Genomic DNA, 13,335 nt, shown 5'->3' with positions numbered 1-13,335 from the left:
GCAATGTAACGTGAGTGCTATTCCTGATAAATGAACATGACAGAATATCAGTCTGTCTGAATGGGGCCTCTTAAAACTTGTTTGGATTTGGATTGGGGGTTTTGTTGTGCATCAGTCTGCTTGACTGATAAATTATCAGTACAGTGCACATTCTAGGGTTTAAAAAATGTGGCGATAACTCAAGTTATTTGAATTGGAAAACACCTCAAAGCAGTTATTCTGTTTGGGAAATTGTTTCAGCCATAAAACTAGTACACAGAAGAGTGTCGTGCAGAGGTAATTTTTAAATACATTTTTGTCCTGATGTACCATCAGATGTGTATTGACTATCTTTTAATCATGCCAAGAGATTAAAGGGAAAACTATCAGAACGTCCGTACAAACTTTTGAAACTACTCGTGCAGCAAAATCCTGTGCCTTGCTATCAAATAATGAATTTGCTATGTCCCTTTATATATATATATATATATATATATATATATATATATATATATATATATATATATATATATATATATATATATAAAGCAGGGACAATGGTACAACCCCAATTCCAATGAAGTTTGGACATTGTGTAAAATATAAATAAAAACAGAATACAATTATTTGCAAATCCTCTTCAACATATATTCAATTGAATACACCACAAGGACAAGATATTTAATGTTCAAATTGATAAACGTTATTGTTTGGATAATTGGCTGGATCTTTCACAAGACAACGACCGTAAACACTGCTCAAAATGTACTAAGGCATTCATGCAGAGGAACAAGTACAACATTCTGGAATGGCCATCTCAGTCCCCAGACCTGAATATTATATATTGGATTTTGAAAAACACTGTGGCAATGGTCTGGAGTGCCTGCCTCAGATGACGTGTCACTGTCAATGTCCTCCCACTCGGTGTCACTGTCAGAGAGAGAGGGGCTGGATGGTAGGTGCTGCTCAGGCTGTTCAATCCAGGCTGGGAGTCTTCCTGCAGCAAAAAACTCATCCAGACATTCCAAGTCTGGGAAAAATTCATACAACCAAGTGTTTGCCTCAACCAGGTCCAAAGCTGGTTGAGGTAACCAAACTTCTTCCCTGGTGTGAAGGAGGAGCGAAAACAATCAAAAAGAATGTTGAGTTCAGAAAAAATGTTTTTGATGGCGGCAAGGTCATCGGTTGAGAGAACAGGTAAGGAGCTCGCTGTGACCATGTTTGGCCAGATCGTTCTATCAGGGCGTGGCACAAACTGGGTGGACACAAATGCAAACTCTCACTGCAGGTACTGTTAGAAATAGATTTAATTGTCAAACAGGCAGGGATTCAGTACAGTGCAAGAAAGTGAAGGCAGGAAAACACAGAGTGTAGTGATGAAAGAGACAAAGACACGTGAGCAGGTGCAAGAGTGGAAGTGGATGAAAACACAGAGCAAAAACAGTCATAGTGACAGATGAAGACACGAACTGGTGCAGGGGCAGTCAAAACAGAAACCATGGACAGAATAAAATGCAACTATAACCAGGATCAGGAACAGAACATGAGAACTGAAAACAAAACCTGACATTAAAGCATAACTGAAATCACAAATGAGATGAGCAAAAAATAAACTACTGACAAACAGAATAAACAAACCAGATGACTACAGAATAATGCAATTAATGAAACAAGATAACTGCTAAACAGAAAGTGCAGTAAATAATGAATTGAACCTAAACACAAAAGAAGCACTGAAAATAAATAGTAACAAAACCCTGTGACTAAAGCACAATATAAAAATGTGTTAAACAGAATGAACCTAAGACTAAAGCAACTAAGGGACCAAGAGTGAAACCAAAAAATGAACAGTAAAGCAAAACTAAATACGTGGATAATAAATGAATCAAAACCAAACATAACATGAACATGACAATGATAATGATAATAAGACATGGTACAGACGCTCAGAATATGGAAAAAAGGTCCAACATCATAACAGCTGGCCCCAAAAGCTGGCCATCCATCCATCCATCCATTTTCTTCCGCTTATCCTCGGTTGGGTCGCGGGGTCAGCAGCTGAAGCAAATCCGCCCAGACCTCCCGATCCACACACCTCCCCCAGCTCCTCCGGGGGAACCCCGAGGCGTTCCCAAGCCAGCTGAGAGACGTAGTCCCTCCAGCGTGATCTGGGTCTTCCCCGGGGCCTCCTCCTGATGGGACGTGCCCAGAACACCTCTCCAGCGAGGCGTCCAGGGGGCATCCGGAAAAGATGCCCAAGCCACCTCAGCTGGCTCCTTTCGACTCCGAACTCCTCCCGAGTGACAGAGCTCCTCACCCTATCTCTAAGGGAGCTCCCAGCCACCTTGTGGAGGAAACTCATCTCGGCTGCTTGTACTCGCGATCTTGTTCTTTCGGTCATGAGCCAAATCTCATGACCATAGGTGAGGGTTGGAACGTAGATCGATCGGTAAATCGAGAGCTTTGCCCCCCTTCTCAGCTCTCTCTTCACCACGACGGTCCAATACAGCGACCGCATCACTGCAGACGCTGCACCGATCTGTTTGTTGATCTCACGCTCCATCCGTCCCTCAGTCGTGAACAAGACCCCGAGATACTTAAACTCCTCCACCTGAGGCAAGGACACCCCACCGACCTGAAGAGGGCAAGACACCTTTTTCCGGTCGAGAACCATGGCCTCGGATTTGGAGGTGCTGATCTTCATCCCGGATGCTACACTCGACTGCAAACCACCACAGTGCACGCTGAAGGTCCTGGTTTGACGAAGCCAACAGGACCACATCATCCGCACCAGCAGAGATGAGATTTTGTGGTTCCCTAACCGGACCCCCTCTACACCCTGGCTGCGCCTAGAAATTCAGTCCATTAAGGTAATGAACAGAACCGGTGACAAAGGGCAGCCCTGGCGGAGGCCAACGTACACTGGAAACAGGTTTGACTTACTACCGGCAATGCGAACCAAGCTCCTGCTGCGGTCATACAGGGACCGGATAGCCCTTAGCAAAGGACCCCGTACTCCCGGAGCACCCCCCACAGGGTGCCCTGAGGGACACGGTCGAACGCCTTCTCCAGATCCACAAAGCACATGTGGACTGGTTGGGCGAACTCCAATGAACCCTCGAGCACCCGATGGAGCGTGTAGAGCTGGTCCAGTGTGCCGTGACCAGGATGAAAACCACACTGCTCCTCCTGAATCCGAAGTTCAAATATCGATCGAATTCTCCTCTCCAGCACCCTGGAATAGACCTTACCAGGGAGGCTGAGGAGTGTGATCCCCCTGTAGTTGGAACACACCCTCCAGTCCCCCTTCTTAAACAGAGGGACCACCACCGCAGTCTGTCAATCCAGGAGTACTGTCCCCGACCGCCACGCGATGTTGCAGAGACGTGTCAACCAAGACAGTCCCACAACATCCAGGATGGATTTTGTCCACCCCAGGAGCCTTGCCACCAAGGAGCTTTCTGACCACCTCGGTGACTTTGGCCTGGGTGATGGACGAGTCTGCCTCTGAGTCTCCAGTCTTTGCTTCCTGTTCGGAGGACGTGAAGATGGGATTGAGGAGATCCTCGAAGTATTTCTTCCACCGCCCAACAACATCCCCAGTCAGGGTCAACAGCTTCCCACCCGCACTATAGACAGTGTTGGCGGAGAGCTGCTTCCGCCTCCTGAGGCACCAGCACGCTTGGCCTGCTGGTACCTGTCGGCTACCTCCGGGGTCCCACCTACCAACAAAGACAAGTAGGACTCCTTATTCAGCTTGACGGCATCCCTTACTTCCGGCATCCACCACTGGGTTTGGGGATTGCCGCCACGATAGGCACCAGAGACCTTGCGACCACAGCTGCAGGCGGCTGCATCGACAATGGAGGTGGAGAACATGGTCCACTCGGACTCCATGTCTCCAACCTCCCCCGGGATCTGGGAGAAGCTCTCCTGGAGGTGGGAGTTGAAGACCTTGCTGACAGAGGGTTCCACCAGTCATTCCCAGCAGACCCTCATGATACGTTTGGGCCTGCCAGGTCTGACCGGCTTCCTCCCCTACCAGCAGATCCAACTCACCACCAGGTGGTGATCGGTCGACAGCTCATCCCCTCTCTTTACCCGAGTGTCCAAGACACGTGGCCGAAGGTCAGATGATATGACTATAAAGTCGATCATCGACCTCCGGCTCAGGGTGTCCTGGTGCCACCTGCACTTATGGACACCCCTGTGCTCGAACACGGTGTTCATGATGGACAAACTGTGGCTAGCACAGAAGTCCAACAACTGAACACCACTCGGGTTCAGCTCGGGGAGGCTGTGCTTCCCAATCACGCCCCTCCCGGTCTCACTGTCGCCGCCCACGTGGGTGTTGAAGTCCCCCAGGAGAACAATGGAGTCCCCGTTCAGAGCATTATCTAGTACCCCTCCCACAGACTCCAAGAAGGTTGGGTACTCTGCACTGCTGCTTGGCCCATAGGCTGAGACAACAGTGAGAGACCTGTCCCCAACCCAAAGGCGTAGGGACACGACCCTCTTGTTCACTGGGGTGAACTCCAACACATGGCGACTGAGCTGAGGAGCAATAAGCAATGCTACCCCATCTCGCCGCCTCCCCCCCCATGAGCAACACCAGAAAAGAGTAGCATCCAGCTCCTCTCCAGGAGTTGGGTACCAGAGCCCAAACTGTGTGTGGAGGTGAGCCCGAATATCTCTTGTCAGTACCGCCCAACCTCCCACACAAGCTCAGGCTCCTCCCCACCCCAGCGAGGTGACGTTCCACGTCCCAACAGCCAGAGGCTGTGCACGCGAACCGGGCCGCTGGGCCACCCGCCCTCAACTGCCACCCAGTCCTCTCTGCACCGGACCCCAATGGCCCCCTCTGCAGGTGGTGAACCCACAGTAGGGCGGGGCCACATCGCTCTTTTGGGCTGAGCCTTGCCGGGCCCCTTGGGCTAAGGCCTGACCACCAGGCACTCACGCACAAGGTCCCACCCTCAGGCCTGGCTCCAGGGTGGGGCCTCGGTTCCGCCATACCGGGCGACGTCTCTGCCCTTGATTTCATGTCGGTCATGGGAACTTTTGAACTGCCCTTAGTCTGGCCCGTCACCTAGGACCTGTTTGCCATGGGAGACCCTACCAGGGGAACGAAGCCCCCGACAACGTAGCTCCTAGGATCATCCGGGAACGCAAACTCCCCTACCACACCACGATAAGGTGGGACTTCGAGGGGGATAAGCATACCGTGCATAATTTCAAGGTGCTTGTTGCAGGTAATAGTCTACATCAGTGGTGCTCAACCTGGTCTTCAAGTACTACTTATCGTACACATTTTCCATCTCTCCCTGCTCTGCCACAAGCTGGTTAGCTCATTCAAGTGTGCAGCCAATGAAGTACTTACAGAAACCTGTGTGAGCTAATCAGTTTGTAGCAGAGCAGGGAGGTGATGCTAGATTACCAGGTTTGAGAATCAAGGGTCTACATCAGAATAAAGCTGCCACAGCCATGGGTTTTTGCAAGTGTTCAAAAAAAATGCTGATAATCCACAACTATTTACACCTCAACTGCAAGGATCTTACAGCACTCGCACACTGTTGGAGTCTGTAGGTAGTATAGGCAGACAAGAAACAGAAAAGGAAGGCAGAGATCGGCAACAGCAAAAGTGTGACATTGACTTATTAATCGCGCAAGCTCGCAATCTGCTGTTATCAGCAATTGCTACCTGCAACAATATTGCAATAACATTGTGATTATGTGTGCTACTACAGATAAACATTTTAAGCACCCTGAATCCCCACACTGTGCAACCATGGCTCACAAAGGCTGCACACATCCACCCAACTTGCACATGGGAAAAGGATGTTTGAAAAAGAAGATAAATTGTGAAAACATAAATTGTAGACACATTTACACATGTAGGCATAAAGACAGTGACAATTGGACCCCCCCAGCCTCAACTTTCAACCAAATGACAAAACTGACCTATGGCTAAACTTGCCTGGGCAGTTCTGAATCCACAGAATGTCTTGAGACCTTAAATGTTGCCATTTCTTTTTTTTTTTTTTTTAATGATAAAATGACAGTTTCAGGGCTAACATTCATTGATATTCCAAGTTTGGCAGAAATCAGCAAAAGGACCTGGAGGAGTTAGCCAACAAACAGACAGGCAGACATGACATTGACCCCAGTGATTGATTTTTGATATTTTTGGTAATTTGATTCTGCCTGGGCAATTCCAGAACACATCTACATATGTTTGCCAAGGTTGGTTCACATCAGAGAGAGAGAGAGAGAGAGAGAGAGAAACATAATTTTGAACTTTGGCTTTAATGACCTTGACATTTGCCAAAACAATCCCCTTAAGGTCAGTTCTGGGGTCAGCCTACAATGCACACAGCAAGTTTTGGTGGAAATTGTCCAAACTACCTCTGAGCATTAGCACAAACACACACATTTCTCAACTTGTAATATAATAAATGCAGTACTTTATTATGAAAATAATCAAGAGTTACTAAACTAATGAAATTCACATGTCTTGTTACAGGAAAATGGTTCAACTATGGTATCATCTTCCTTGTGCTAATTTTGGACCTTAACATGTGGAAGAACCAGATCTTCTATAAACCCTATGAATATGGTCAATATGTCGGGCCTGGTGAGAAGATCTACACAGTGGAGGAGCCGGACACCCTTCAACAATTCAACCACAGCACACTCACCTATGAATGGCGGTCTACTAACATAGACCCTAAAAGTAATACCACCTATGTGGAGCAGGACATGTTTCTCCATAGCCGCTACATAGGAGCCAGTCTGGATGTGAAGTGCCTGGCCTTTATCCCAAGCCTGGCTGCCTTTCTCCTCTTTGGGTTCTTTGTATGGCTTTTTGGACGCTTTCAGGACAGTGAGACGATCACAGAAAGACAAGACAAGGTCTATGAGAGAATAAAGAGGAAGTCCCCCTCTGAGTACAGTAAGGAGATGGGTGTGACACCAGAGGAAATGCACATCACCATGAGTGACAGTCTGAAACGAACGGGTACACCCATGCTTCTTTCTGTGGATGGCCCACACTTTGTAACTTCGCCCTCTACTGAGACCTTCACAGAAAGTCAAAACAAGACCTATGAGAGGCTAAAAAGGAATTCGCCCTCTGAGTACAGTAAGGAATTGGGTGTGACACCAGAGGAGACGCACATGACTGTGAGTGACAGTCTAAAACAAGCAGATAGACCCATGATTCTTTCTGTGGATGGCCCACACTTGGAACCACCGTGCTCTAATTACTCCAAGTCCCTTGTGGCCATGGAAACTCAAGAGACACATCCAAGCATTGTGATTGGCAGTGCAGAGCAGGAGGAGCCAGCAGTCTCTTTTGATGATGTCCAGTAAATCTCTCAGTGACCTTATGGGCAATTAAAACTTCAGACAGTGGACATGTTGAAAAGCAGGGAACACTGCCTTGTGGCCTTTGAGAACTCATCCTCTCCAATAATTGAGCTTGAATTATTGCTTTATTCTTTTGTTCAGGAGTAATAGTGGAACTCGGAAACGTTCAATCGATGAAAAGGGCAAAGACTTGGCACATTGTTTCCTTGCCAAGCAGATTCAATATATTTTTGTAAACAATCTTTTTTAAAAGTTTTAGAAATAGCATTGACCAACATATAAACATTTTTTCAGACAGAATGCAAATTTGGCAATTTAATTGACATGGTGCTCGCTGGATTATGCATTTTTATGATTTGTTTTTTCATCAAACTATTCTGAGAGAGCCTATATCTGACAGTATTTCTGCATTTATGACACCACAGTCAGGTGGATTTTAATGCATTACAACTGCAATACACACCATAGCTGCAACAGTGCCTTGATGTTTCCTGTATTCAGAGATAAATATATTCTGAAAATCAATGACTTTGTCAACAGAAGATGTCCTAGTGTTGATGTGCTAGAATGTCTTCTTTCTGCTTTAATTTGTTGTGGGCTTGTATCTTAAGACATTTATTTTGTCCTGTGATACTATTACTCATTCTTATGAAACATGATGAGCATTAATGTGTATTGACAACATATTAATTTATCTGTTGTATCTGTTAACTATTTGAACACATAATGAATGGCGTCATCATAAATCAAGTGGTAAGCCAGCAAACCATTCACTGTTGTTAATGTGGCTGGTGTGTCTGAATTGAATCTCAACAAAGCCAAAAATTACTTTTTGCATGAATGACACCAACCATATTGGAAAACAAACTTTGAATCTAAACTCAAAGTTTAGAGGGGAACTCTTGGCTTTTTCAACCTGAGCCCCATTTTCAGATGTTTTTGGTTCACCTTTTAACTGACATAGAGGTAAGTACACATGTTGGGCCTGATGTACTAATATCAAATGTTGGGAAAGTGTAGTGACACGGACCCACAACAGGGGGCGTAAATGAACGTATAGTCTGTTCTTCGGTCCTGTTCCGGGATCCGGGCTCCGTGCCAGGGCCTCCCGGACGGTCTTCTCCACGTCCCAGGTTAGGGTAGCCACGATAGTGGACTCCGGTAAGATGGGTTCCGGTGGATCCGACAGCTCGTTCTTGACTTCCCGTTCGTGCACCCGGGACAGGGCATCCGATCTCTGGTTCTTGGTCCCGGGGCGGTAGGTGATCCGGAAGTCAAAACGGCCGAAAAACAGTGACCAGCAGGCTTGCCTGGGGTTCAGTCGCTTGGCGGTCCTGATATACTCCAGGTTCCGGTGGTCAGTAAAAACCGTGAAAGGCACTGACGCTCCCTCCAGCAGGTGTCTCCACTCCTCAGGACCTGACGTACATGCCGTACATGGGTCTCAGGGTCCGGAGAAAAGATGAGTATATCATCCAGGTATACGAAGACGAATCGGTGCAGGAAGTCCCGCAAGATGTCATTAACCAAAGCTTGGAACGTTGCGGGGGCGTTAGTGAGGCCGAACGGCATGACCAGGTACTCAAAATGACCTAACGGGGTGTTGAATGCCGTCTTCCATTCGTCTCCCTTCCGGATCCGAACTAGGTGGTATGCGTTCCTAAGATCCAACTTTGTGAAGATTTTGGCTCCATGCAGGGGGGTGAACACCGAATCCAACAAAGGCAACGGGTATCGGTTGCGAACCGTGATCTCGTTCAGCCCCGGTAATCAATGCATGGACGAAGACCGCCATCTTTTTTGCCCACAAAAAAGAAACCTGCTCCCATCGGAGAGGTGGAGTTACGGATCAGCCCGGCAGCTAAGGAGTCCCGGATGTAGGTCTCCATCGATTCGCGCTCAGGTCGGGAGAGGTTGTACAGCCTGCTGGACGGGAACTCCACGCCTGGCAACAAATCGATGGCACAATCGTACGGATGGTGCGGGGGAAGAGTGAGTGCCCGATCCTTGCTAAAAATGTCAGCAAGATCGTGGTACTCAACCGGCACCGCCGACAGATTGGGGGGAACTTTGACCTGCTCCTTAGCCTGGGAACCGGGAGGAACCGAGGATCCCAAACACACCCGATGGCAGGTCTCGCTCCACTGTACCACCACCCCGGACGGCCAATCAATCTGGGGATTGTGTTTCAACATCCAAGGGAACCCCAGAATCACACGGGAGGTAGAAGGAGTCACAAAAAACTCAATCTCCTCCCTATGATTCCCTGACACTACCAGAGTTACTGGTAGTGTCCTGTGTGTGATTAAAGGGAGTAGGGTGCCATCTAGTGCTCGCACCTGCAATGGTGAAGGTAGCGCCACCAGAGGGAGCCCTACCTCCCTGGCCCATCTGCTGTCTAGCAGATTCCCTTCTGACCCTGTGTCTACCAGTGCTGGGGCCTGAAGGGTTAAATCCCCACTAAGGATTGTAACTGGGAGCCGTGTGGAAATGTGTGTGTGTCCCACGTGAATTTCTTGGCCCACCCTAAGCCCAGTTTCTAGGGGCGGGCGTTGGTGTTTAACCGTTCGGGGCAATTGCTCAATTGATGCTCCATTGAGCCACAAACAAAACACGCCCCGCGGGGAAGCCTCCTCTGTCTATTTGGTGGTCTAAATGTGGCCCTGCTCGTGTCCATAGCTTCGTCAGCAGGGGGAGCTGTCGCCCCACGGGACGTAGAGGCCAGGGAGCGTGGGAAGGGCGGACCTTTCTCGGACCCGGAAGGAAGAGGGACGGCGCGCGCCCGGCCATGCCCTTCGTCTCGTTCCCGACGGCGTTCCTCCAACCGATTGTCTAACCGTATAACAAGATCAATAAGCCCATCTAATTCCCACGGTTCATCCTTGGCCACCAGGTGCTCCTTCAGGACTGACGACAGTCCGTTTATGAAGGCGGCGCGGAGCGCAGCGTTATTCCAGCCGGACCTCGCAGCCGCAATGCGGAAGTCGACTGCATAAGCGGCTGCGCTCCGGCGTCCCTGTCTCATTGACAGCAGCACAGTTGAAGCGGTCTCTCCCCTCTTAGGGTGATCAAACACAGTTCTGAACTCCCTCACAAACCCAGTGTACGTGTGAAGGAGCCGTGAATTTTGCTCCCAAAGCGCCGTAGCCCAAGCGCGTGCCTCTCCCCGAAGCAGAGTGATCACATAAGCTATTTTGCTAGCGTCTGACGCGTACATGACAGGACGTTGTGCGAGGACGAGCGAACACTGCATGAGAAAGTCCGCGCACGTCTCCACACAACCTCCGTACGGCTCAGGAGGGCTTATGTATGCTTCAGGGGATGGTGGGAGGGGTTGTTGAACCACCACTGGAACACTCATATCCTGCACAGGGTCGGCAGGAGGAGGAGCTGCAGCAGCGCCCTGAGCATTCGCCGCCACTTGCACGGAGAGAGCCTCCACCCTGCGGTTCAGGAGGATGTTTTGCTCGGCTATTTGATCCATCCGAGCCGTAAAGGCGGTGAGAATGTGCTGCAGCTCACCAATCACGCCTCCTGCAGACGCCTGCGCTCCCTGCTCTCCCATTGGTCGTTCAACAGCCGGGTGACGCCCCTCGGAGTCCATGATGCTGGCCGAGATATCCTGTTGGGAAAGTGTAGTGACACGGACCCACAACAGGGGGCGTAAATGAACGGACAATGGAAGGAGTTAAATTAGAACACTTTACTGTTGTGAATGTCACAACCAAACACAGCAGATTACAGAATGTACACAAGTCAATTAATAAAGGTGTCGTGTGGGCAGGCTCGACGATAGGAGACGCCCGCCTGGAGACAAACCGGAACCACACGATTTCCACTGCCACCGAACCCGAGGGATACTGGAGCCGCCAAGTCCCGAAGTCCCCAGGTGGCCACCGTCACGGCGTGTCGGATCTGGTACTGCTGGCAGAAAGCAAAGACAGTCAAGGGTGGGTGTGTGAACACCCAGTAACAATCCTGGTGGGAATTCCACCTCCACCTCTCACTCTATAACTTGCAAAGTACTGTAGTGATTCCTCAGGGGAAAAGAGTGCCTTCTAGCGCTCTCTCAGCTTCCACCGACAGAGGTACCGGTACTCCTGCAAACACTCACAATATACAAATAATATTGTAACACAAAACGGCTGAGGATATTACCTCTTGTAGAAGATGATATCTCGGCAATGTGGTGGAGGTGTCTTCCTGCTTTTATTCCAGATGTGAGTAGATGATTAGTGGCAGCTGTCATGGATGATGAGTGACAGCTGTCACCACGGCTTGTTCCTGGAGGCGACAGCGCCCTCTCGTGCCTGAAGCCCGCACTTCAGGCAGGGCGCCCTCTGGTGGTGGGCCAGCAGTACCTCCTCTTCTGGCGGCCCACACAACATCAAAGATAAGACTGCTTAATTATGTGGGCAATCCAAACTCTTGCATGTTGGGGCAGAGACAGTTCTGTGAGTGATTTACAAATTGTAAATGCTCAATTGATAACAAGTAGTCACATGACATACAGTAGTGTTCAGAATAATAGTAGTGCTATGTGACTAAAAAGATTAATCCAGGTTTTGAGTATATTTCTTATTGTTACATGGGAAAAAAGGTATCAGTAGATTCAGTAGATTCTCACAAATCCAACAAGACCAAGCATTCATGATATGCACACTCTTAAGGCTATGAAATTGGGCTATTAGTAAAAAAAAAAAAGTAGAAAAGGGGGTGTTCACAATAATAGCAGCATCTGCTGTTGATGCTACAAACTCAAAACTATTATGTTCAAACTGCTTTTTTAGCAATCCTGTGAATCACTAAACTAGTATTTAGTTGTATATCCACAGTCTTTCATGATTTCTTCACATCTGCAAGGCATTAATTTTGTTGGTTTGGAACCAGGATTTTGCTTGTTTACTAGTGTACTTGGGGTCATTGTCTTGTTGAAACACCCATTTCAAGGGCATATCCTCTTCAGCATAAGGCAACATGACCTCTTCAACTATTTTGACACATCCAAACTGTTCCATGATACCTGGTATGCGATATATAGGCCCAACACCATAGTAGGAGAAACATGCCCATATCATGATGCTTGCACCACCATGCTTCACTGTCATCACTGTGAACTGTGGCTTGAATTCAGAGTTTGGGGGTCGTCTCACAAACTGTCTGTGGCCCTTGGACCCAAAAACAACAATTTTACTCTCATCAGTCCACAAAATATTCCTCCATTTCTCTTTAGGCCAGTTGATGTGTTCTTTGGCAAATTGTAACCTCTTCTGCATATGTCTTTTATTTAACAGAGGGACTTTGCGGGGGATTCTTGCAAATAAATTAGCTTCACACAGGCGTCTTCTAACTGTCACAGCACTTACAGGTAACTCCAGACTGTCTTTCATCATCCTGGAGCTGATCAGTGTGTGAGCCTGTGCCATTCTTGTTATTCTTCTGTCCATTTTGATGGTTGTTTTCCATTTTCTTCCAAGCGTCTCTGGTTTTTTTGTCCATTTTAAAGCATTGGAGATCATTGTAGATGAACAGCCTATAATTTTTTGCACCTGCGTATAAGGTTTTCCCCTCTCCAATCAATTTTTTAATCAAACTACGCTGTTCTTCTGAACAATGTCTTGAACGTCCCATTTTCCTCAGGCTTTCAAAGAGAAAAGCATGTTCAACAGGTGCTGGCTTCATCCTTACATAGGGGACACCTGATTCACACCTGTTTGTTCCACAAAATTGATGAACTCACTGACTGAATGCCACACTACCATTATTGTGAACACCCCCTTTTCTACTTTTTTTTACTAATAGCCCAATTTCATAGCCTTAAGAGTGTGCATATCATGAATGCTTTGTCTTGTTGGATTTGTGAGAATCTACTGGTACCTTGTTTCCCATGTAACAATAAGAAATATACTCAAAACCTGGATTAATCTTTTTAGTCACATAGCACTACTATTATTCTGAACACTACTGTAGACAGTAATCAATCAATCA

The 13,335-nt window shown here is 47.9% G+C and overlaps 1 protein-coding gene across 1 annotated transcript in view; it reads left to right on the top strand.

Annotated features, from left to right (window-relative positions):
- The window catches only part of tmem117 (transmembrane protein 117), a 296,188-nt gene extending 283,172 nt beyond the window's left edge, over positions 1–13,016 (top strand). The window contains exons 8-10 of the mRNA XM_034176082.1: positions 6,503–7,405; positions 9,184–9,188; positions 13,005–13,016. Coding sequence (XP_034031973.1) covers positions 6,503–7,350 — 848 coding nt within the window. The 3' untranslated portion in view covers positions 7,351–7,405; positions 9,184–9,188; positions 13,005–13,016. The remainder of the gene's footprint in view (positions 1–6,502; positions 7,406–9,183; positions 9,189–13,004) is intronic.
- Positions 13,017–13,335: the final 319 nt, after the last annotated feature.

This window comes from Thalassophryne amazonica, chromosome 8 (assembly GCF_902500255.1).
Source record: "Thalassophryne amazonica chromosome 8, fThaAma1.1, whole genome shotgun sequence".
Classification (NCBI taxonomy): Eukaryota; Metazoa; Chordata; class Actinopteri; order Batrachoidiformes; family Batrachoididae; genus Thalassophryne; species Thalassophryne amazonica.
The sequence above is the reverse complement of the archived record's forward strand: the minus strand, read 5'-3'. Positions and strand labels throughout refer to the sequence as shown.